This window comes from Zalophus californianus, chromosome 16, assembly GCF_009762305.2.
Source record: "Zalophus californianus isolate mZalCal1 chromosome 16, mZalCal1.pri.v2, whole genome shotgun sequence".
In the NCBI taxonomy this organism is placed as follows: domain Eukaryota; kingdom Metazoa; phylum Chordata; class Mammalia; order Carnivora; family Otariidae; genus Zalophus; species Zalophus californianus.
This window is the reverse complement of record NC_045610.1, coordinates 30,028,903-30,051,549: the sequence shown is the minus strand read 5'-3', so window position 1 is coordinate 30,051,549 and position 22,647 is coordinate 30,028,903. Positions and strand designations below refer to the sequence as shown.

Genomic DNA, 22,647 nt, shown 5'->3' with positions numbered 1-22,647 from the left:
CCTTTACCCACCAGTCCGCAAGCCCAGCCTTCCTGTGCCATGGAAGGATTAGGGAGGATGGCCTCTGGAGCTGTCCAGCTCTCAGAGTTGGAGGGGAGCACTGACCAGTCCCATCACCACTTCAAACAAAGCCACAACTCCTGAGAAAGAGGTAGGTTTTCCATAATTTTTTTTTTACCGTTCTTTTATATCCGATCATGTTAGCACCCTCTACTTCATGAAGTAACATGTTTAGATCACTTATGTCTCTACCTTGTTACCTCCTGGATGTTCTCACATAATGTTTTGTGATCTGGATTATTGACAACAACTATACGCCCTCGCCTACCGATGCCTATGCTCACACTCTGGAAAGTTCCATGTAGGGCAAAAGTCACAACATGGCAGCGCATGAACTAGATATATTTTGTTTGTCCTACACAGTGTTTGTTAACATTTTGAATCAACATTTTTAAATTGGGAAATTTCATACATTTTCACATTTTCAGCTTTCCTTTAAAAGTGAAAAACTCTGACAATCCTGGGCTGCAATCCTACACGTCGGGAAGTGGCTGGAGTTACTATTGTTCCCTTTACATATAGCATTTGGTCTCTGTTTTACCACAGTTTCCACCACTCCCTGTTACCTGACACAAGGCCTACTGCCCTCATTTACCTCACTTATTTGGCCTCTGTAGGCATTTAACTTTGAGACTGTAATGTATGATAATGGTATTAGTTCAAACAGAAGTTAGTGGGTGACCAGAAAGTATGAATGCACTTGAGTGGTAAGTGTTCCTGAATTCTAATTCCTTCCCCCTTCCTTCTCCTCCTCCTCCCTCTTCTTTGTCCACTCTCTCCTCAAAATGCACAGCCCCTCATGATGAATGCTAAGTATAAGATACTACTCCTTCCTCCCCGTGAAGCATAGCATAATTCCAAATAAGCATCTTTCCAAAACCCTCCTTCCCCAGCACCTAACTCACAGCTCCCTGGCATCCAGAGGTCTGGCAAGTTGACTTGGGGTGCCATCTGTGACATTGCCTTTGCTTGCCTTACATTCCCAGCAGAGTAAAATGCAAGAGGAAGAATGTGGTGAAATGAGGTGACCTGAGTATTTCAAAGAAGACGTGAGACATTGGGTGAGGGAGTAGAGTCTCTGAGACAGAGCTGGGAAGGGCAGATGACAGAAAGCCTGAGATACTGGACTTGGTCTGAGGGCAGTGGACAGACATGGCAGCATCTTACTCTGAAGAGTGACATGACCCGATAGGAGGGTCAGAGTGGGAGGCACGCCACTGAAGGGGAGGGGACCTGGGGTCAGAGGCCACTTGGGAAGATATGAGGGGGCATTTCTAGGCACGGAGTCCAGTCCAACCTCTGCTCACTTGGTATGTAACTCTGGGCCTCAGTCTTCATCTGTGTCTGTCAGATGACCTGAAAGCATTAGTCTTTTTGGCAGAGACTCTGGCACCTAGCAGTTTCCACCTGCTGTTTCCATCATGAAGGTGCAGTGAGGACAGGACCCTGATCCTTTCAGCTGGAATCTTCCCCTGGTTGACAAGTTAGTGCTGTGAGCCGTGCAAAGTACAGCCTGTGTCAGCATCCCCTAGAGAGGATGAAAGGGAAACATGGGCCCAGATATCCCAACCGATAAGAAGATCCAGAATGCTGTTTTCTTGTGGTTATGCACCAGTTGGAATTTGTGTATTTTGGTAGTAGGTTTTGATAGATTTAGATTAGTCTTTTTGTGAAAGAGAAATAATATCAGAGGTGGAGCTATCTCCAAGCCTTCTACCACTAGGTCATGTGCCTTACCCTTTCTCTGGAGCAGGCAGGCTGAAAAAGCCAAGGGCATTGACAAGAAATAAGCACAGACCCTGCAAGCCTGCCTGGGCCTGTTTGCAGCTCAGGAGCTCCTGGGATTTTATAGCCACAGTCTGACAGAGAAAACCACCGAGAAAGCTGGTTTTCATCCATTAAATAAATGCATTACTTCTAGTACTCTCAGCTACACTTACTGCAATTGGCTCAAGTAATATTTAAGGACCAAGTCCTTCATTTTACATAAATCTTAAATTTCAGAGGGAGATACTATACCGTCAACATCTTTTGAGCCCTCCTTGGGGCCTAATGTAGTTGACACTCAATAAAACATTCAGAAATGGACTCCTTGCTCTTCAGTTCTTGAGTGTATATATCATGCACCTGCTATGCAATAGGCATATTACTAGGTATTTAAGAGACAAAAAAAAAAAAAGGAGAAGAAGGAATGGAGCATGGTGCTTTCCCTCAGAGAGATGATATTCTGGTAGGGGAAGTCCCTATGATCATATATGCAGGTACCAATGACTACGTCAGTGTGGTAAGTATTATGAGGAGAACATTTAAAAAAGTGCTATGGAAGCTGAGCTTGGGGATAGTGATGCAAAGTTCCCCGAGCAACTGTTACCAGATCTGAGACTTAGGAGATGAGTAATATAAGACTCTCACCATCTTGCATGGAAATATGTATATGCATATGTATGTGCATGTGTTTGTGTGTGTGAGTGTGCAAGTGCCTGTGTAAATTTTTCTTGGTACTTCCCTGTAATTCAGTGTGAATAACTTCACCCCATGTTTAGCCCAGACCAGATGCAGAGGTGTCCAATTTCTGTTTTTCTTTATTTATTTGCCTTTCTTGTTTAAAATTGTTCAGCAACATTTGGATAGAGAATTCCTCCAAGTTCTCGATTTTAAAAAAAGCAGTTAGACATCATGGCCAGAGGTAATGGGTCCTGGGCTTGAGTCTTTCCTCTACTACCATTCAGTCATGGGTCCTCAGGTAAGCTACATCCTCGAGCTTTGGCTGCTCCATTTGGTAAGTAAGTATTCATCCTCCTACCTTGCTAGAAAGACAAGATGCTGGAAAGTCGTCCTTCAACAACCATTCAGACAGCTGACGTTTTAGTGAGCACCTGCCCTGTGCCAGGCACTGGGACTTCTAACTGAGGTCCATTCAAACTTTCCAAACTGCCATTCAATCTGGTCTACCCCTGACAAATGGGTTTCAAAACAAGCATGTACAAAATGTTCCTTCCCGGGGCATCTTCCCTAAGAGAATTTATTCTGAAAAGGGGAAAGCCAACCCCGGTCCCGGTCCCTAAAATGCAGTGAGAATGTTCTCCACCATCAAAATGACACTACCATCTCCAGGTCGGGCCCCACCAGGCTTCTAGGAAGCAGGCAGACAGCTCCTCTGACCGATCCAGGAGCCAAAATAATCCAGTCCAAAGCTTCAACTAAACATTTTAATGAATTAATTGTGTATCTGATCAGGGTTACACATCTGCTGAAGGAGGCTGGGACATACCCTTTGCAACCTTCCCGTCCCAGATTCCCTCTCTCTGTCCTACCCACCCTGTCTCGTCTGTGATACAGATTTGAAACCTTCTCCTTTTAGGGGCACAAAAGCCAACTCAAATGTGATCTCAGCACCATAGATAAACTTATTCCCTCCCCACCGGGTGCCTCCTAAAACTGTTTTCACCATTTCTTTCATTCTTTGAAAGTGATTTCTTTGTGAGAAGCATGTGCGAGGCTTCCCCTCCCTCTGCTCTTGACCCTGTGCAGCGATTTGGCCACTCCTGGAGCCAGGCCGTGGGAGAGGCGGCCATTCTTAGCCTCACCGGACAAAGAGGGTTCCCTTGGCAACGGGAACCGTGTGGAGGTTCGAGAAGGGGTTTCCCTCCACCCCCCAGGTTCTCTTTCAACTCAAGAGCTCACCCTGGGTCTCTCATGGAGGCGTCTCTAACCAGGGTAGGAAAACAGCAGTTTTGAATATCAGTAATTGGCGTTTGGAGACAATTGCTTTGCATGCAACAGGCAGGAAAATGTGAGGAGAGTGGGTGAGTGAACTCGGCGAGCGGGTGAGCATCCTGGGTCAGACGGAGGGAAAGCTGGTTTCGTTTCTGTACGCTGGCAAGTCTTGATCCCAAGTAGTTTGGGGCCATAATAAAATGTATCTTTATCTTTGGGGAGGTGGGAGAATGGGGAAGGATGGAAGGAGAGAAGCTTCTAGAGGCAAGTATGTACCTTGTTTTCTGGTTTCTCTTTTATCCTTGGCTTTTTTACTTCTATAAATACAAGGCAATCAGGAATGGTGTGTTTCTGTGTTAATAACTCTTGCTCATTATTTCTGCCAGTGCACTTGCGGCTCACTCTTGCTCACTCTCTCACCCTTTTACTCTTTTTGGACTTCATTGTCAAGGTGATGAAGAAGAAAGATTTATTCTAAAGTCAAGGGTGAACTTTTCTCATAGGAGGTCATCTCTGAACGGCTGAGCCAGGGCTTGGCACAGTTGGGACTGACTGATGTAAGTCCCTCTACTAATCTTGCAGCTTGAGTGGGTATTTGAATCCTTGTCTCTGACCCAGGTTGTTCCAGAAGAACTCTAATGTGCCATCGACTGATGGAGGGAATGTCTGTTATTGACTGGGTTAGCATTAATCAGAAGTTTCTTCATTCTCCTATCAAAAGTTGCTACGATAATGCAGAAGTTTATCATTGAAGTCTGGGCTGAGGGCTGCGTAGGAGACACTGAGTGGGAGAAATAATTCAGCTCTTCCATGTCCCCCCAGGACTTCAGAGTAGGTGAGGACCATGCTGAAAGGACTTCTGGAGAGTGACATCCCCCCCTCCCCAGTTTAAGGTCTTTGAGAGAAGCAGAGATACACAAGTGAGGGATTGAAGGAAGCAGGCAGAGCACCCTTCAGCTTTCCTTTCCTTTCCTTTTCTCTCCCTCCTTTCCTCCATTCCTTCCTTCCTCCGTCTCACCCTACCTTCCTTCTTTTCTTTCTATTTCTCTCTCTCCCTCCCCCTCCTCCCTCCCTCCCTCCCTCCTTCTCTCTTGCTCTCTTTTTAAAAAATCATATGCAGAGTGAGGCCTAAGCATAACTGTTTGAGGAAGCTGTGGGAGGTGCTTTAAAGACCTCTTTGAGACTAAATTGATTACTGCATTCACCTATTAATCAACATTTCAATACCAAAAAAAAAAAATCTTACTTCTTTCATTCTATGTTCAGATTTCCAGTAAACTCTTTGGGGACAGGGACTCCCCTGTTTTCATTGTTGCACCCCAGACTGTAACAATTATAGGGCCAGCCGCATTTTGGATACTCAATCAATGTTTGTAGAATTGAATGGATTCTTGAATGAGCAACCTGGGATGTTGTTGGATGTTTGCTTCTACCATTTTGTGTGGAGTGTGGAGCTAGGGCCAGTCTCGTGATCAGGTAACATAGGCTACAGCCTCATATGTGACATTGATAAGCAGCAGGACTTTGGCCAAGCTATTTCAGTTCTTTAACTCTTGGTTTCATCATCAAGTGACAGTGTTTGGATAAGAATACTGTTTTTCCAACAAAAGTACTTACCTGAAGTTTTCATGCTGCCCTCAAGCCTGAGGAGAAGAGGATTTTGCAGAGGGGGCAGTTTGATCAGGAAAGGCCCCTGCAGAAAAGGATGGTGCAGTCAGTGGAGGAGGTGGAGCAACGGGGTCAGAGGTTGGCAGCTGGAAAACTCTGGACCTTAGATGACCTCTGACATTCGGTCATGAGACTAATCTTTCCCAGTTTTGTGGCACCTCTCCTGTATTAGATACTTTCTAAGGATGAGATGAAGTAACACCCTGATTTTCTTCTGGTAAAGGCAAGCAGGCCATCCTTCCTACGTGGGGACTGGGGACAAGGTTTCACACTGCTGATGGGCTTGAGCTACTACCTTCAGATAATGATCAACTAGTCCTGAGCCAGTCACACTCTGTTGCTTCATTCCCATATATTGTCTCATTTACTCAACAATTAACGGGTAGTCATTGGAAGCCTACAAGATTAGACACCATTTATCAATGGACAAGGTAAACTCCTTGCCTTCACAAAGCAAGAGAGAATAATAGTAATAATAATAATAATAAAGATAAACATGATTATTGCCTAGTGTGGTAGGAGCTACAAAGAAAACAAAAATGTCAGGAGATAGAGTGATGGCTGGTGTTTTTATGGATAGATTGATCAGGAAAGTTCTCTTTGAGGAGGTGACATTTAAGTTGAGGTATCAATTAAGTGAGGGGATGAGCCATTCTCATCTGGGGAGCATATAGGATTCCAGGCTGGAGACCCCCAGAATCTTGATGTCAGAGTCTGCTTGACATGTGTAAGGCAAAGCAAAGTGTCTGGGCCTGGAACAGAGTAAGTGAAGCAGAGAAGAGAGGTCAGAGGGGGTGGCATGAGATAGCAGAAACCATAGGGGCCTTGTAAGCCATGGGAAGGATTTGGGATCTATGCCATTCTGCTTACTTAGTTGGAATGGCTTTATTCTATCCAAAGTGTGATGGGAAGCCACAGGGCAGATTTTCACAGGGAAGGGACAATATCTGATCAATCCAGCAACTGTGGTGAGAATAGTATATTAGAGACAGTATCTGAAAAATGGTCAGAGTGAAGGGATTGAAAACTCAGCAGCCTACTTGGGAGGCCACATGATGAATGGGAAATTTGGGTGTGGTTGGATGGACCTGGATTTGAACTTAGTCGTTCTGCCGTTTGGGCAAGTTATTTAACATCCCTGATCTCTATTTCCTCATCTGTTAAAGAGGGATTGGATTACTGACTTTGGGGAGCTGAGAAGATGAAAGGAGAGTCTGTAAGTTATCTCATAGCAGATGCTCAAAATGATAGCCCTTATTGTGGGCTTTGCTTTGTTGGCTATCAACAACTCCATGGATGAGCAAGACAACTGAAGATGTCAGGCACATGGCCAGTCTCACAAGTTACCCTCTCTACTCCCTGCTTCTTTTGGGAAGAGTGAGAGGTGAGAAAGGAAGGAAGTGACTTGCCTAAAGTCATGCAGTTGGTTAAGGTCAGGGCTGTGACTGGGGGCAAGTACTATTCTTTCTTCTATGCCAGGGGTCAGCAAACTGAGGCCCCACAGGACAGATCCAACTTGTCCCTTTTCGTAAAGAACATTTAATTGGAACACAGCCATATTCATTCCTTTGTGTACTGACCCTGGCTGCTTTAGCATCAGGACAGCAGAGATGAGTAGTTGCAACAGAGCCCGCATGGCCTACAAAGGCTAAAATATTTACTTACTGGCTCTTTACACAGTTTGTCAATTCCCATTCTATACCCTTCTGCTCCCTTAATTGAAATGGCTTTATTGTAGTTAGCTTATGTATCATCATCTAGGAAGCAGACACCTTCTCCACGTCTCCAAAACAGCATGACTGTGAGATTTTCTTGGGGGAAGACACAGTCTTGATGGAATAACACAGCAAGTGACCTTGGGCCCCTGGGAGCCAGCAAAGGAGCACCGGTCACTCAGGTGGGGCAGCAAAGGGAGAGGAGGAGGACTCTGGACGAAGGGGCGTGGATGGGGAGAAAAGGCACACTAATTCCTTGCCCTTAGCTATTTCAGACCAAAAAGACAGCTATCTAAACCCGAGGTGAGGAGAAAGCTTGAAGGCTCAGGGAACAGGGAGATATGGCAGATTTATTTGACCACCTCAGCTTGAATGTACACTGAACTGGGCCTGTCTGGGGGACATCTCTCAGGGAGCAGACAGACCCCAGGGCACATCACCTTATAACCCCAGATGACCATCGCCAGCACTGGAAACTGCGCCTGCTTATTCTCAGACACCACAGCTCAAAATCTTAAGGGCCTACTTGGAGGATCCTCCTTTCTTCTCAAGACTTTAGGACTATATAGGGACTATGGTGACTTGTGAGGGACTCTTTCCTTGCCTGGCACTCAGGAAGGCTATAGATTGGCTTCATTCTCTTTGGCCTCCATGTTCCCACTGCTGTACTTAGGTAGACCCTTCTACTAGGACTCTGCATTCAATCCCAACATATGATTATTTACTTACTTTAAGATTTTAATCTTGTGTTTGAGGGTACATTTATAGGTGTAGACCCATTGGTCAGAAAGCAGTGATGGCTTCACTTGTTAAGATGTGTGGAATCCGAGTTTGACCTTCATCCTTAGGGATTTCTCTTGACTACTGGTTTCAGACTTCAGCTGTTGCCGTAAGCAGTGGAAACTGAGTTACACAGTTCTTCAACTCCAGGTAATATAAATACAGTACCATGTATTTCTTGGCACTTTTAACTTTCCAACTAGCCTACATGGAGAACACCCCAGCTTTTTGGAATGCTAAATAATTCACCAGACCCATCGGCCATGGTGTTTCAGAACTCAGTAGGCTCCTTCCACTGATCCAATGAACAGATGTGCTCATTTTTTGCTTGCTTGAAATGCTTCAGTCATTTGAACATCATGGACTCAGTGCTTGGACCAGCCATGCAGTGCCCTGACACCCTCACTAACTCACCGACCAAGCAACTCCCCTCACATACCTCAAGGGCTATCTTGCCTAGAGCCTAGGTCAATAATTATGAGATCAAGGGCATGATGGCTCAGTTCCAACATGGGCCCTCCCTACCCAAGACCTTTTGAAAGGTAAAAGAAGAAAGAAAACTTTCTTAGGTTCAGTCAATTATTCCCTTCCTATGTCTTCTTCCACGCTGGCGCTTAGATGAGGTTAGGGCCATTGCAGAAATGGTTAACGAAACTGCAGGTTTCCCCAGCTATCTGAAAGCAGAGCATTCCTCCACAACCTTTCATGAGCCTCAGTGGCACAAAGCAAAGAAGCAATTGCCACTCGTTTATAGGGAAAAGTTTTGCGCATTCCCAGACCCCCAAAATAATTTTTCTTAAGCTTTTCTGATACCTTAGGACACATCTTGCTAACAGATACAAGATAAATGGAGATTACGCACAGTTGCTCACAGTTCAGAGCCATGGCACTTGATGCTGAGATGCTAGTGTTGTTCCCTGGGAAGGGACTGTGTGGGGCCACTGGCTGGCGGGCCCCCTCCCCTCCCGTGCACGCAGCCTCCATGATGGCTTGCTGCAAAACAAACGCTGAATGCTATTTTTGCTTTTCAGCATTTGGTAAAAGCAAAAATCCTCTTTGGATTTCCTTCAGTTAGCGAAACAGGTACCAATTGTAGATCTTTGGTAAAAGTGAAGTGACACAACCCAAACTTTTCAAAAGCCGGAGATGGCTGTATAACAAAAAGGTCAGCAAATCCAGAACACTGTAAGCTGGTAGCAGAGCTAGTAGGCTTCACCAAGCCACTCTCGGCAAAGCAAGTGGGACTAGAACAGCCCCTACCTTCTTGGTGTTTGCCATCTAAAAAGGAACTGCTGAAATGACATGAGCAGGCCAATTCAAGGGGGTGAAGACAGACAACTAAACAGTATGTGGAGAGGAAGGGAATGCTACAGAAGGAGCCCACGCTAAAAATAAATGATTTTTTACAAGTGCGGTTAACTTTACTGAGACTTAAAATTACGAAACACAGCATGCATTTTCCCCCTAAAATAAAAGCTTTGAGAAAGTTTGATCTGCCTCACATAAAAAGCTACAGAAAAGGAAAGTATCTGTGAAAGCTTTTAAAATTATGACCATATTTCAAGTATGATAATCATCAAGAATGTTTAATGCTATCAGCATTAGACTGATGTGAAATTACTTTATTTGAATCAATTTAGTCATTTGTGTTACCTCACTGAAAAGGCTCCCTAGCACTCTTATTTATGGAAAATATCTATCTACCATCATCTAGGAGCAGTCCAGGCCAGAAAAAAAAAAAAGAAAGAAAGAAAGAAGAAGAAGAAGAAATGGGCCAATTTCATTGAATTCTGTCTAGTGTGACAATTTTCCTGTCTCCCCACTGAAAGTAATCACTCATTTTGTATTTAATCTGTAGCCAGAAAAATGATATTCAATGCTAAGTATGACATTTTGGTCGTTTAGTTGGGATTGGACCCAGCTGATTGACTGAACCAGTTAGATGGTGCCCTAATGAATCAGCCTTTGCAGTGTAACCACCTAATGTTCATAATTTGGAATTGGGCATCTATCACACAGCCCTGCCCTATCTCTAGTTCACTTTTTATTTCAGTATATCACAGTTGGCCTGAGCAGATGGTGCTTCTGTGAGTTTTCAACAATTCTCCAGCAACACGAGATTTATAGCGTTATCTTTGTCCAGCCAGCATTTATTTCCCCAGATATAGTTTTGTTCCCATTTTATATGATGTTGACAAGTAGTAACTGCTGGGTGTTTTGGTGCCATGTGATTAAAGCTAGTCGTGCGTGAGACTGTCCTCCGGCGAGAGTTCTCTTTAATCCCCCTCTTTCCAAAACACACACATTAATAATTCTTTAGCACCAGTAGTTACTGTTTTTCTTGAACATTGTCAGCCTCGAAGTCTGATGAAAAGCTTTTGTGTTTGAGGTTTGGGTTGTATTTTTGTTTATTGTACAGAAAGGTGGAAGGGCAGAGAGAAATGGGGGCTGTTAACTCTGCACGTTGTCAGTGCAGGGGTGGTAATGGAAAGAGAATTTTAAAATTATGGAATCTAAAGTGGGGACCAGAGGGGAGGAGTAATTAGAAGATTTGGCCAGCAGAGGTGGGGGCGGGGCAGAGGGCAGGGCAAGGAAATGGGAGGGGTGGGCCATCTGGTGTTAATCTCCTGCTGTGTGTTTGCAGGGCAAAATAGTCAGGGTACTTTGTCAAGGTACAGTCTGCTTTTGCAGACACAGATGGAGCAAAAGGGAGATTAATACGTGTGGTTCTAACCACCTTTCATATCTTTACAGCTAAACATTATTTATAGAAATCAATTAGTCCTCTGTCTCTGCAATTTTATTATGAGGCTCTGTCCAAGTTTCTGGCAAGCTCTTTAAGAGGATGATTGATGGTAAACTTTCAGAATGAATAAAAAATGAACCCTCCCCTAGGAATCAGTGTAGTGGAGAGAAAGGTAAATGATAAAAATTATAAACTCTGCAAGTCACTAGAAAACTGATGTAGAATCAGTGTGGTCCTTGTTACATGATTTTTTTTTCCTTGCAGATTTCTTTCTTCTCTTTTCTTTCTTTCTTTCTTTCTTTTTCTCTTTTTTTTTTCTTTTTCTTTCTCTTTCTCTCTTTCTTTTGCACACTCAGCTATTTGCTATGGAAACTTTAAGGGAGCCTGATGCCTACAACTGAGCTTGTGGGAAAGTAAAGGTTTATTCATTTGCCAAGCTAGTAAATGCCACTTTGATTACTGATGCTCATACAAGATAAAGAATCCTAGGAAAAAATGGACTTGAGCTTTCATGTTTTGTCTTCTGGAAACTTTTATAAGAGATGGGAGCTACCAATCCGTCTCCGTTAAATGAGTCTAGGAGCCAAGTAATGATAAATATAAAATCCCATTGCAGTGAATTCCGTAGAAGATATGTGTTGATTTATTTTGAAATTCTAGTCTTGGTAGTCTGCTACCAAAGCTCACACTGCCCCCGCCCCTCCCGGCTTGGAATGAATTTGGGGCAAAGCTCATACCCTCAGAGTTTAGACCTGAAACAGTTGCAATGGCCTGTGTGTGAGGATGGAATTATTAAATAAAATAAAGTTCTAAATCCAGGAGAGGGCAGGAGACAGTGGCAAGAATGTATAGGTTCTAACTCTAGCTCCTTGAATGTCGGGGTGGTAAGTTGTTCTGTTTTGTTAACTATTTTGAGAGGATAGGGGAATTCCTTTGGCCTCTAGAACTAGAGATTTGTGTGCAACTTGAAAAATTATAAAGGATGCAGGGAAGCTTCGGGCATTCATTCTCAGTTTCCATCTCTAAAATGGGATGATAATAGTGCCCACCTCACAGGTTTGCTATGAGTATTAAATGAGATCAGGCATTAAAGTATGTAACATGGTGTAAACACAACAGATTCTCGTGTGGTAGTGTCATCAGAGGATTCAGATTGACTTTTCTCATTTTCTTAAGGTTTGATGTTCAACATAAAACTTGTTCCTATTTGTTAACTGTTAAATGTATCTGAGGAGGCCCTACTAAGTGCCTTTAGGGTGGACAACCTTACCTTTTTTTTTTTTTTTTGGTACCCCACCCTGTAATACTTGATGTGGATCTTTGTACAAAGCAGGTGCTAACCACTTTCTGACAAAAAATTCCCTAAGCTTAGATGGGGTTTTCTATGTACTTAATTTAAGCTGTTGATATAAATACATACAGGCTCTACATAAGTGCAGTTTCAAAATATGTAAAATATCTAATTTCCAAATACTCAATAATACTCCACATCACACAGAACATCTTCCAGCTCCCAGTTTGATGAAAACACCTAAGGCAATATCTGACACATAATATGTGCTCAGTAAAACATTTATTGAATAACAAATGAATGCATGAAACCTACATAAGAGAATAAGAGAACCAAGCAAGGAAATGTTTTTATTTATTTTTTTAAAGATTTTATTTATTTATTTGAGAGAGAGAGAGAGAATGAGAGAAAGCACAGAGGGAAGAGGGTCAGAGGGAGAAACAGACTCCCTGCTGAGCAGGAAGCCCAATGTGGGACTCGATCCCAGGACTCCAGGATCATGACCTGAGCCGAAGGCAGTCGCCTAACCAACGGAGCCACCCAGGCACCCAAGGAAATGTTTTTAAATAAAGATTTTATTAGCTTTTAGACTTCAATAGAAAAAAATGGCATCAACTATAATAATTGTTTGCAAGCTATAAGAAATATGTCTTTCTAGTCTAAGATAAAACATTTTATTAGAAAATTTGGAGCAACTCTTAGAATCCATGAGAATGCCATACAAGCATACTTACAAAAAAAGCAAGACTCTAGTAACAACACTGATTTGTAGAGCAGACACTTTAGCAGGCTGTTGGCAGCACCATGAATGAGCCCTACCGTTATTTTCATCCTAGTTCCTCTTAAGAGTCAAAGTCCCAGGAGACAGTCTCATTGGCCTAACGTGGGTCACATGTCCATGCCACCCCCAAATGTCTTATTTACAATCCCATCAAGAATGCATAAAATGAGGAGAGGTCATTCTAAAAGAATGCTGCAGCCAAACTAAAAAGGAACAGATGGCAGAAAATAAATGTTCATATTATAAACTTACTAATATCTAGATAGAATAAATATGCATGTTGTATTAAGTTTCCTAGGGCTGCTCTAATGGAGTACCATCGACTGGCTGGCGTCAACAATGGAAATTTATTGTCTCACAGTTCTGGAGACTGGAAGTCCAAGATGTAGGCAGGGTTGCTTCCTTCTGAGGGCCATGAGGGAAGCATCTGTTCCTGGTCTCTCTCCGTGGCTTCTAGATGGTCATCTTCTCCCTGTGTCTTCACATTGTCTTCCCTTGGTACATGTCTAGGTCCAAATTTCCTCCTCTTATAAGGATACCAGTCCTTTTGGATTAGGGCCCACCCTACTGACCTCATTTTAATTACCTCTTTAGAGATCCTATCTCCAAATACAATTACATTCTAAAGTACTGGGGGTTAGGGAGTTAGGACTTTATCACATGAATTCGGTGGGGGGGGTGTGACTTAATTCAGCCCATAATTGCATGCTATAAACATACTAATTTATTGAAGTAATCAAATGAGTGGGTATGTCAGTGGACAAACACCCATTGTGTTGTCTGTAGCAATTTTTAGTGAAAATGGAGTAATGGTTTAGCAAAGTCTGCAAAGATCTTTGATGTTCCAGATTTTCTGGTTGAGCTAATTACAACAGAGATAAACAGTTTTATCCCATCCATTATTTTTCTTTTAGGAACACATTTGATCCTCAACTACAGAGTTGCTGTTGGGCACTACTATAATACCATACATATTTATTTGGGAAAGAATTAAAAGCAGCAACAATAAAGCTTAGCTTTCTGATCTTGAAAAAAAATAAAATTGAAATAAAGACACATTTGAACCTTGAAAACAAGAACTGGTAACCACTTTATCTCTGAAATGCCAATTTTGCCTATAAAATTTTTCAGAGATTTTTCTGAGAGCAGAGCCAAGCAGAAATGACTCATATTACCTCCACTACACATACAGATTTTCTCTTCGACTCTGGCCACTGTTCAGACTTGACTCTGTCCAGCCTTGAGCAATAAATGAAGTAAACAATATTCATGTAGTGATGCAGAAAGCCCTGGCTGGATCCTGGGCTATTTAACTTGCTTCCTAAAACTCCCAGCTCTCAGAGTTTATGGTCCTGTGATTCATATTTTCTCAGCACACGCATTTGTGGTCTTCGCCCATGGTCTACTCTTGCTAGACCTCATCCTCCATACCCATATTTCCTTGGAAAGACGTACTCCATTGACCAAGGAACCGAGAGGTAGTTTGCTCCTGAAAGTTTAGAGGTGGTCTGTATTGTTTACATCTGTACAGGGGTGAGATGGCATCTCAGTGCCATCAAGGCCTGGACATCGGTGGGACTTTGTCCAGTCAGTCCAGTCAGCTTTGCCAAACAGTGTCTGCCCTCCTTCGCCTTCACTTCTAGTGTCTGAGAATATTAATCCACTGGATTTAGATGGCAAGCCAAACAAACAAACAAGCTACATGATTGAAAGCTCCAATTCCATCTCTGAGGAAGAGATCATCTAGAAACTTAAAACAGCTTTGTTTATTATCTTCCCTCAGCATATCGGCATAATGGGATGTGTTTTGTGGGATGTATGTGTGTTGGTGTTTATACACATAATGACATAATCACAGAAAATTTGGATGAACCTTCACCAGCAGTAGCTGGGATATCTTTGGTATAAAAAGTACCTTCCATGTGTATTAAACAGTAAACATTTGGACTCTGAGACCTCTCATAATCTGTCTCCCACCCACATCTTTTTATTCTCTTCCACTATGGCCACACACTCCATTTACCATGCTTTACCACCCTTCTTCTGGGGAAGACCTCCATCATATCTCATGTACTTCTCATCCTGAAAACTTCTGAAAGTGTTTTGCAGCCTAGCCCAGAGAGCAGATCCTCTGGGAATCCTTCCCTGCCCACTTCCCTGGTTCTTAGTCTCAGTCAGATGCTCCTCCTCAACATTCCATGGCACACTGTGCATCTACACTATACCTTCTCATGCTGTATCATATCATACCTGTTCTCATGCTGTATCATTGTTACTGTGTCTCTTTCTACCCAAATTGTGAGCTTCTTGAGGTGGGGACTGTGTAGACCTCTTATTCTCCAGCCCTTAGCACTGTGCTTGGCACATGATAAGTGCTTAATGGATAGACAAATGAATGAATGAATGAATGAATGAATGAGTTAATTAAAATGAAAAAAGAAACGAACAATTGGAGACACAGCTTTCTTAATATCAACAATCTAGAAGTTCTGAAAGACTTTTTATTTGAAAGTAGTACCAAAGTTCCTTTAACATGGGCTAGTGTCCCCCACATTCCAAGTTGAAAATAGTCTGTGATCCCCAGCTTATTCTTGGGGCCTCATGTTACAGAGTTCAGCCCATTTCTCAGGATAATGCATAAATTTGTTTCTCAATAGAAATCTGTTCTGTCAGTTAAAAATACTCAGTGGTGGTAACTATTGCACAAGCCACAGTGGAAAATAAAACCCAGTATGGACTGCCAAAATTATAGTCTGCTAAGAAGAAATGGTAATATACATAATATGTTCATTATTATGGTGTAGTGAAAAGTACACTGGAGTTCGAGCCAAAAGGCATAGACTCAAACCTGGTCCTCACCATTTGCTAGTTGGGTGGCGCTGGGCAAAGTTTGTTCATCTTTCAGGGCCCACCTAACCTGATTTTCATCAAATGAAATGGGGTTCACTTGAATTGTCTTATGAACTTTAAGTTCTCTGTCAATGGAATTTATATTGCTTAAGTATCTACTATGTTCCTGTCACTCTGTTAAGCATTTTAAAGATACAGATTTTCCTCAAAGTCATATGGGATCGGTTTCTTTCTGTTCCATCACATGGCTTAACAATTACAGATATTTTTTAGAAAATATTTCAAAATTACCCAGAGAGTGAGCATTGCATGCCATTGTAATTTGCTATTCTCGAGACTGTTGCTCTGTAGTATATAGACCAGTGTTCTATAGACCACTCACTATGCTAAGCAGGAGTTTATTGGCATGAGATCGGGTGGGTATTCCCTATGTCTCATCTCCTTGTCAAGTAAAGTAGATCTGCCAAGAAAATACAAATGAGCGCTGTCTGGGTAATGTGTTCTACGTATCCCAACTTTTCAAAGTCCTAGTGGAATCTATGAAATGCCCGTGCCAGCAGTCAGCACCACATGCCCTCCTGTTGCCTCTGAATCAGCTGTGTGGGACGCTTGGCGTCATATAGCCCAAACATTCAGATGTTGGACTCATTTTTTTTAATTTTCATATGGGTATTTGGCACTCAGAGAAACAGCTCACTTTAGCCTGGAATACAACATCCAAGGATTGTTTAAACGTGGGATTAGTCTGGGCTTTCTCTGGGGAAATGTCCTTTTCAACATCACTTTCTAGAACCGTGATCTGATCCTGTTTATGAACAGCATTGTCAGCATTGTTAACACCAATGAGAACTCTTTCTCCTCTGTCATAATCATGCTCCTCCATCCTTTTTCCCTTCCATTGCCCTGATTCAGGTGTGTTTACAGGACTCCTTATTCTACCCTGGAATTAACCTAACCCTTTCCCTGCCTCTCACTTCTGGATGCACCTCTGTGTAGTACGCTCTCACTGTTGTTTCAGTGCAAGCTACCTGCTGAAAAACTTGCAGAGCCTCCCTCTCACCTACATAATAGTTCAGATGCATTAAGGTCTTCCAGGATTAGTGTGGAGGGGAAAAAAAAGCACAAGAGAAGAAATCAGGTGGTCTTTGTTCTAGTCCAAGCCATGCCGCAGTGGAGCCCTGTGACCTTGGAAGGGTTGCTTTCCCTCTTGGATCATAGTTCCCTTGACTGTGAAATCAAGTGACTGGACAAGATCTGAGAGGCAACATGAGTGGCATTCAGGCACCATTCCATTCCTATAGTGCCCTTAGAACTCAAATTCATCAGTCCTTGGCTTTTTCCTAATGAGCACCAGTGAGCTTCAGAATCATCCATGCAGTCACGCCCAGCAAACCAGAGTTAACCCTTGAGATCAGAACCCTTTGACCTCCCTCTTGCTTCCTGTGCTAACTTTCCACAGTCCTACCCCCTTCTTTCAACCTCACCCACCCACTGCTGCAATGCAGAACCCACACTAAGGCCAGCAGCACTCTGAACATTTCCTCTGAATGCATTTGCAGCATTTAGGTCACTGAAAGGCCCTTTCGAGTCACAGTCCTCAGTCAGAATCCTACCCGTTCTACAAAGTTCAGGTGAGCCTTCTGAAAACGTTAGTAGTAACCCCTGCTGGTTATGATCATGCCCTCCATATCTGAGTCCCCACAGTAGGTTTTCATTCAGTCATGAGAACACTATACCACCTCTCTGACTTTCTTGACTACTCTATTTAATGATACTTACGTAGCTCTCTTGGCCCTCTTCTAGACAGAAACTCCTATATTTTAAGACAAGCTATGTTTAAATTCTAGTTCTTTCTATTAGTTGTAAGTCCACAGGCAGGTCATTGAATCTAATTCTTAGACATCATCTGCTGGACACCCAGCAACTAACAGAGTGCTGGGTCATCCTGCAAAATCAATAACTGTTTGTTTAGCAGGAGGAAGAGACAGACCAAGAGAGAGAAATTTGCTAAGACCTACCTGATCAGCTTAGTGTAAGGGCTCAATGAGAGGGGGGAAATATATATATTTATTTTAAAACCTTGGCTCAAATGTTAAACACATAGAATAAAACATATCAGTTATCATTAATAATAAACATTTATTGAGTACCGATTTTGTGACAAGAACTATACATAATTTGGAAGCTGGCATGGTGTGGTAGAGCATACGAGCTTTGGAGCCAACGAAGCCTGTGTCCTCATCGCCCTTCTCTTCTACGTGGGGTGACTTTGAGTAAGTTACCTAACTCTCCTGTACCTTCATTTTTCTCTGTTAGGATAAACTATGTGCGGACTAACTATCCTGCACTATCATGCAGTAACACCTCCCAAACCTCTCTGCGGTAGAACCTGACAAAAGTGTCTCACTCCTGCTACACATTCACTGCAGACGATAATTATTCAGGGTCTCAGGGGGTTGGAGGCTGGCTTCCCCATCTTGCCCCATCCTGGACACATGGAACTCCAGGTGCTTTGGCAGTGGAAGAGAACAGAAGTTTTCACACCAGCAATTAATGCCCAACACACAAGTGACCTATGTGACTTCTAGTCACAGAGCCAACCTCAGTGGGCCTTGGAAGTGCAGCCTTTCATGAAGTCAGAAGGAGAGGTGAACTGGACATTGATGACCATTAGAAATGTCTGTTAAGGATAATAATGACTACTTTGTAGGCCTCTTTGGAGAAATAAATGTAATGACCTCACCAAGCGGGTCAGGTCTCCAGCAACTGTTGGTGCCTTACCTCTTTTCCTCCTGATGAACTGGGACAAGTTGTGTATATATATATATATCATATATATATACATATATGTGTATATATATATCATATATATATACATATATACATATATATGTATATATGTATATATGCTTGAAAAGGTATATATATATGATACATATATATATCATATATATATACCTTTTCCATTTCCACCTCGAGTCTTTGCACATGGTGCTGAAGAAATATTTACTAAATAACTTCAATAAGAAATTTGAAGTTATTTTTCATAAGCTGTCTTAAATTCATAGGAAATGTGGTTTTGTGGCTGTAGAGTGATGATTAATTACAAGACTCATTTAACATTTTGAGTAATTGTTATATCTAAAATATCCATAAGCATCAAAGCACTTGCTTTTGTTTTGTCTTTTAAAAAACACTTTTGGAATTCACATAACTTCCTTATAAGCCAAGTTTCATTATTATTATTATGAGGCATCTTGTCAGCATGACAACGTTGGTTTCATAGAGGTGCCAATTTCCTTCTTCCTCGTTTTCAACAAGATCCAGACTTGGTTCAGGTATCCTCCTAACCATATTACAGCCAGGTGCTGGGGCAAGCAGGCCCCACCCAAGCTTCAGAGGAGGGCCCGAGTCACTTCAACATGCTTCCTTTCCCGTGACTGGCTCGGGAAGGAGGTTGTGCCCCAATTTGCTCCTTGAAACGAAAGGAATAGTGTGTTGGGTGGCTTGTGGGGAAAGTGTTCTCACTCTTGAGACCGAGGGATCAGGACAGACAGAGAGAAAGAGGGAGAAAGAGAGGAAGAGAGAGAGAAAAACTGCCTCTTTCTCCTATGATTGGGTTGGATGTGACTCTAGAAGCTGCCACACACGAGCCTGAGGATGAATCTGAGGCTGAGGTCCACAGAGCAGAGAGATGCAGAGATGTATCAGTCAGGCCCAGAGCTTGCTCTCCTTGTTTTGTGAGGTGATAAATTGCTTATTTTTTAAGCTAATTGGAATCAAGGTTTTCCATTACTTCCAGCTGAAAACATCCTAACTAAAACTAATACCATTATCTATTAAGACTTATTCATTAAATAAGTAAGAGCCCACTGGCTTGGGTGTTTGGGAAATAGTGGTAAATATGTAAGAAACATCAGCCCCCTCAGAGCTTGTGGTACTGAAGGGACACAACCATGGGCCCGTTGTAGTCTGCCTCGTCTCAGTAAATGGCAGCATCATCTTCCAGTTGAGCTGCCCAGAAACCCTAGAGTCATCGTGGACTCCTCTTTTTCTTATGTTATTTATCCAGTCTTTCAATACATGCATTTGGCCACACCCTCAAAATCTATTCAGACTTAATCCACTTCCCATGTCCCCTTCACTGTAACCCATCCTGGTGCAAGCTTCCATCATTGCTCCACTGGCTGACTGCAAATTGCTTCTCCGTTTGTGTATAAATGCCTCTTAGCTGCCACAGTGGCCAGAGCTGCTGCTTTCAGAGGAGGGAGGACTATTTGGAGAGGTTGAGGAGTCAATGGCTAAGTGGACATAGCAGGCTTTAGAGAACCATTTCCAGAATTTTGACTGTGAACAAAAATAAAGGTAGACCTCCCACTCTACTACAGTAGTGGTCTCAAGGGGGTCTTGTTTGTGTTTTTGTCTTAATAGGGTGATAACAGACCCTGCTTGAAAACAGGGTATGTTATCCAGGAGAAAGAGGTGGGGGTTCTGGAGATGCAAGAGAAAGGCGGAAGGAATGGCTCCTGAAGACAGGCAAAGGGATGACATCCAGAATCAATCTGGGGGTCTGGCTGTGCTGTCGTCTGTAACTAAAGGAAAGGAGCAGAGGAAGAGTACAGAGATCAGGAGATGTGTGGACCCTTTGGGAGTTCCTAATTTCTTTATGAAGTGTGAGGAGGGGCATCCACAAAGAGTGAGGGGGAAAAGGAGGGGAGATTGTAGGGTGAATAAGAGATCAGAGGAGAGCAGACAAGTAAAATAATCATCGGCTGGAATGGTAGAGCAGGCTTCTCCTGAAGGTCCCTGGGGATGTTGCCAAGCCATGCTGAGGGCACAGCTTGAAGGTGATAACAAATCAACAGCTGCCCTGTTGTCCCTGCTCCAGTGGTGAGTTTGTGCCCTGTTGACAGCCTCGGTGGTGAACCCTGAAGATGCTTATGCTGGGAGGCAGCAGGGGAGGCAGTTGGGGGTAATTCCGGTGGTGTCACCCATTGATTTTGGTCCGTCTAATGATCTGTCAGGAAGCTTAGACTGCAGGAATTGTGTTAATAGGAGAGAGGGCCCAATCAGGCCAGTCTGGAGAATCCATATATATCAGTAAGTGAAGAAACTGTTCAGGTCCCCATTCTGGGTTCTGAGAGTTTGCTTCTGTTCTAAGACTCAGGGATTCACATACCTTCCTTGTTCCATCGTGAAAAACAAAAATGGAAGTATCTTCAAAAAATGATCTTGGACGTCAAAGGAAATAATGATACCCACCCATTCATTCAGCCGACATCTGTTGAGCTCCTACTCTATCCCAGGTGCTGCTGGGGATTCAAAGAATAAGGCAGGCTCCCTGTCCTACAGGCTTACCTACCCAGAGTGGGAGATACATACCTAAGCAAATAACCACCAAAGCAAATATAGAAATAGTTGTAAGAGCTAGAAAAACATAGAGGAGCAAATGACAAACTATGCAGGAGGCTGATGGGATGTTTGAGCGGGTGGGTCATTGAGAGGCACAGGGATTTGTATAAGGCCAGTCTCATGAAATGTCCTCAAATCATCATAATATCCCCATATTTATATCTCTTTTCACCTGCCCCTGCTACCACCACACGTTTCTGTTTTTTCATGTTGTTATAAGTCCCTTTGGAAATAACAATCACTCCTAAACTTACCTTCTGCATCTAGAAGGGAATGGAGAACAGGAGGAATTCCTGAGACCCAAGCATTATAGGGGCTGGACCCCAAGGAAGAGATTTGCAGGAGTGAGAAACTCAACAGAGGAAGCAGGACTGGCCCCAGGAAACCTACTAAATGGGAAATGGACTTAGGGGCCTCCCTGTGGGGCCACCACTGGAAAGTAGAAATAGCCCAAGGCATTGTCTTCTGTCCTTCCCCTGGGCCTTTATACTTGCCCTCTCCTCCTGCAGAGGTGAGGGACTGGAGCTGGGGAGTCTGGAGTGAGTGCTTCTGGTTCACGCCAGGGAAGGAGCCTTGTGCAGACCGGAATCCTGTCTCCAGCATTAATTAGCCCAGTGGACGGGCCAGGAGCCTGTTTTTCCCTCTGACCGAAGCGGCACCTTATACCCCAGTAGGAGCTCTACAAACCAGAGTCCACAGCACTGGTTGTAACAGCAGTGTGATGAGCATCCAGGGCATTCCAGGAAGTTCTGTTGTTTATCCCCAAACTACCTTTCCATTTGTGTGTAAATGAGTCGTATGGTTCATTTTCCATAAACAGGATGGGTGAACAGAAGAGGAAAAAAAATCTGAAGGCTAGGGACTGGCATTTCACTTTGCAGAAACTGGCAAGGAAAAGCTATTTTCTTCATTTTGGCAACCTTCTGAGAAGAGGGCAAGTCTCTGAAACAAGAGGTTGTCCCCAGCTGGGTCACATCTCTCCCAGTCTGGGTCTTCACATGGACCCATCAAGACTGTCCAGGCACACAGATGTCCGAGCAGAGGAGAAGACAGGAAACAGCAGGGGAGCATGTGATTGAAATGCAGACCCCACCCAGTCCAACACTGAGGTCTCAAGGAGGAAACATGGAGGAGGGTCTCTGTCCCAGCTTTGTTTTTTATCATCCTACAATTGAATCTCCTTGATCAAGACCTTCCAGAATTTGACCCCCAGCATCCTTTTGTACTTGTACCAAGAATAATCATAATAGTTGTCATAGTCCGCCTGGGCTGCTCTAACCAAGTACCATAGACTGGTGGCTTATAAACAACAGAAATTAATTTCTCACAGTTCTGGAGGCTGGGAAGTCCAATCAAGGATCTTGCAGATTTGGCATTTGGTGAGGACCCCTTTTGGGTTCACAGACAGCTGTCTTCACTGTGTCCTCATATGGTCGAAGGGAGTGGCCAGAGAACTCCCTGAGTCCTCTTTTATAAGGGCACTAATTCCATTCATGAGGCCTCCACCCTTATGACCAAATCACCTCTCAAAGACTCAGCCTCCAAACACCATCACACTGGGTATTAAGGTTTAGCATACGAAGTTTGGGAGAACATGAACATTCAGCCTAGAGCAGTAACAAAATAA

The 22,647-nt window shown here is 43.2% G+C and overlaps 1 protein-coding gene across 5 annotated transcripts in view; it reads left to right on the top strand.

Moving 5' to 3' along the window:
* The first annotated feature begins 3,710 nt into the window (after nucleotides 1-3,710).
* The window catches only part of ANKFN1 (ankyrin repeat and fibronectin type III domain containing 1), a 345,217-nt gene continuing 326,280 nt past the window's right edge, over nucleotides 3,711-22,647 (top strand). For 2 of the 5 annotated variants that reach the window (XM_027624496.2, XM_027624490.1), the window contains exon 1: nucleotides 3,737-3,866. Coding sequence is in view for 1 of the 5 variants with exons in the window: in XM_027624493.1 (XP_027480294.1) it covers nucleotides 3,757-3,777 (21 nt within the window). In the remaining 4 variants the exon portion in view is untranslated. Of the gene's footprint in view, nucleotides 3,888-22,647 lie in introns of all 5 variants that reach the window. The other 3 variants (XM_027624493.1, XM_027624492.1, XM_027624491.1) reach the window with 3 other exon arrangements.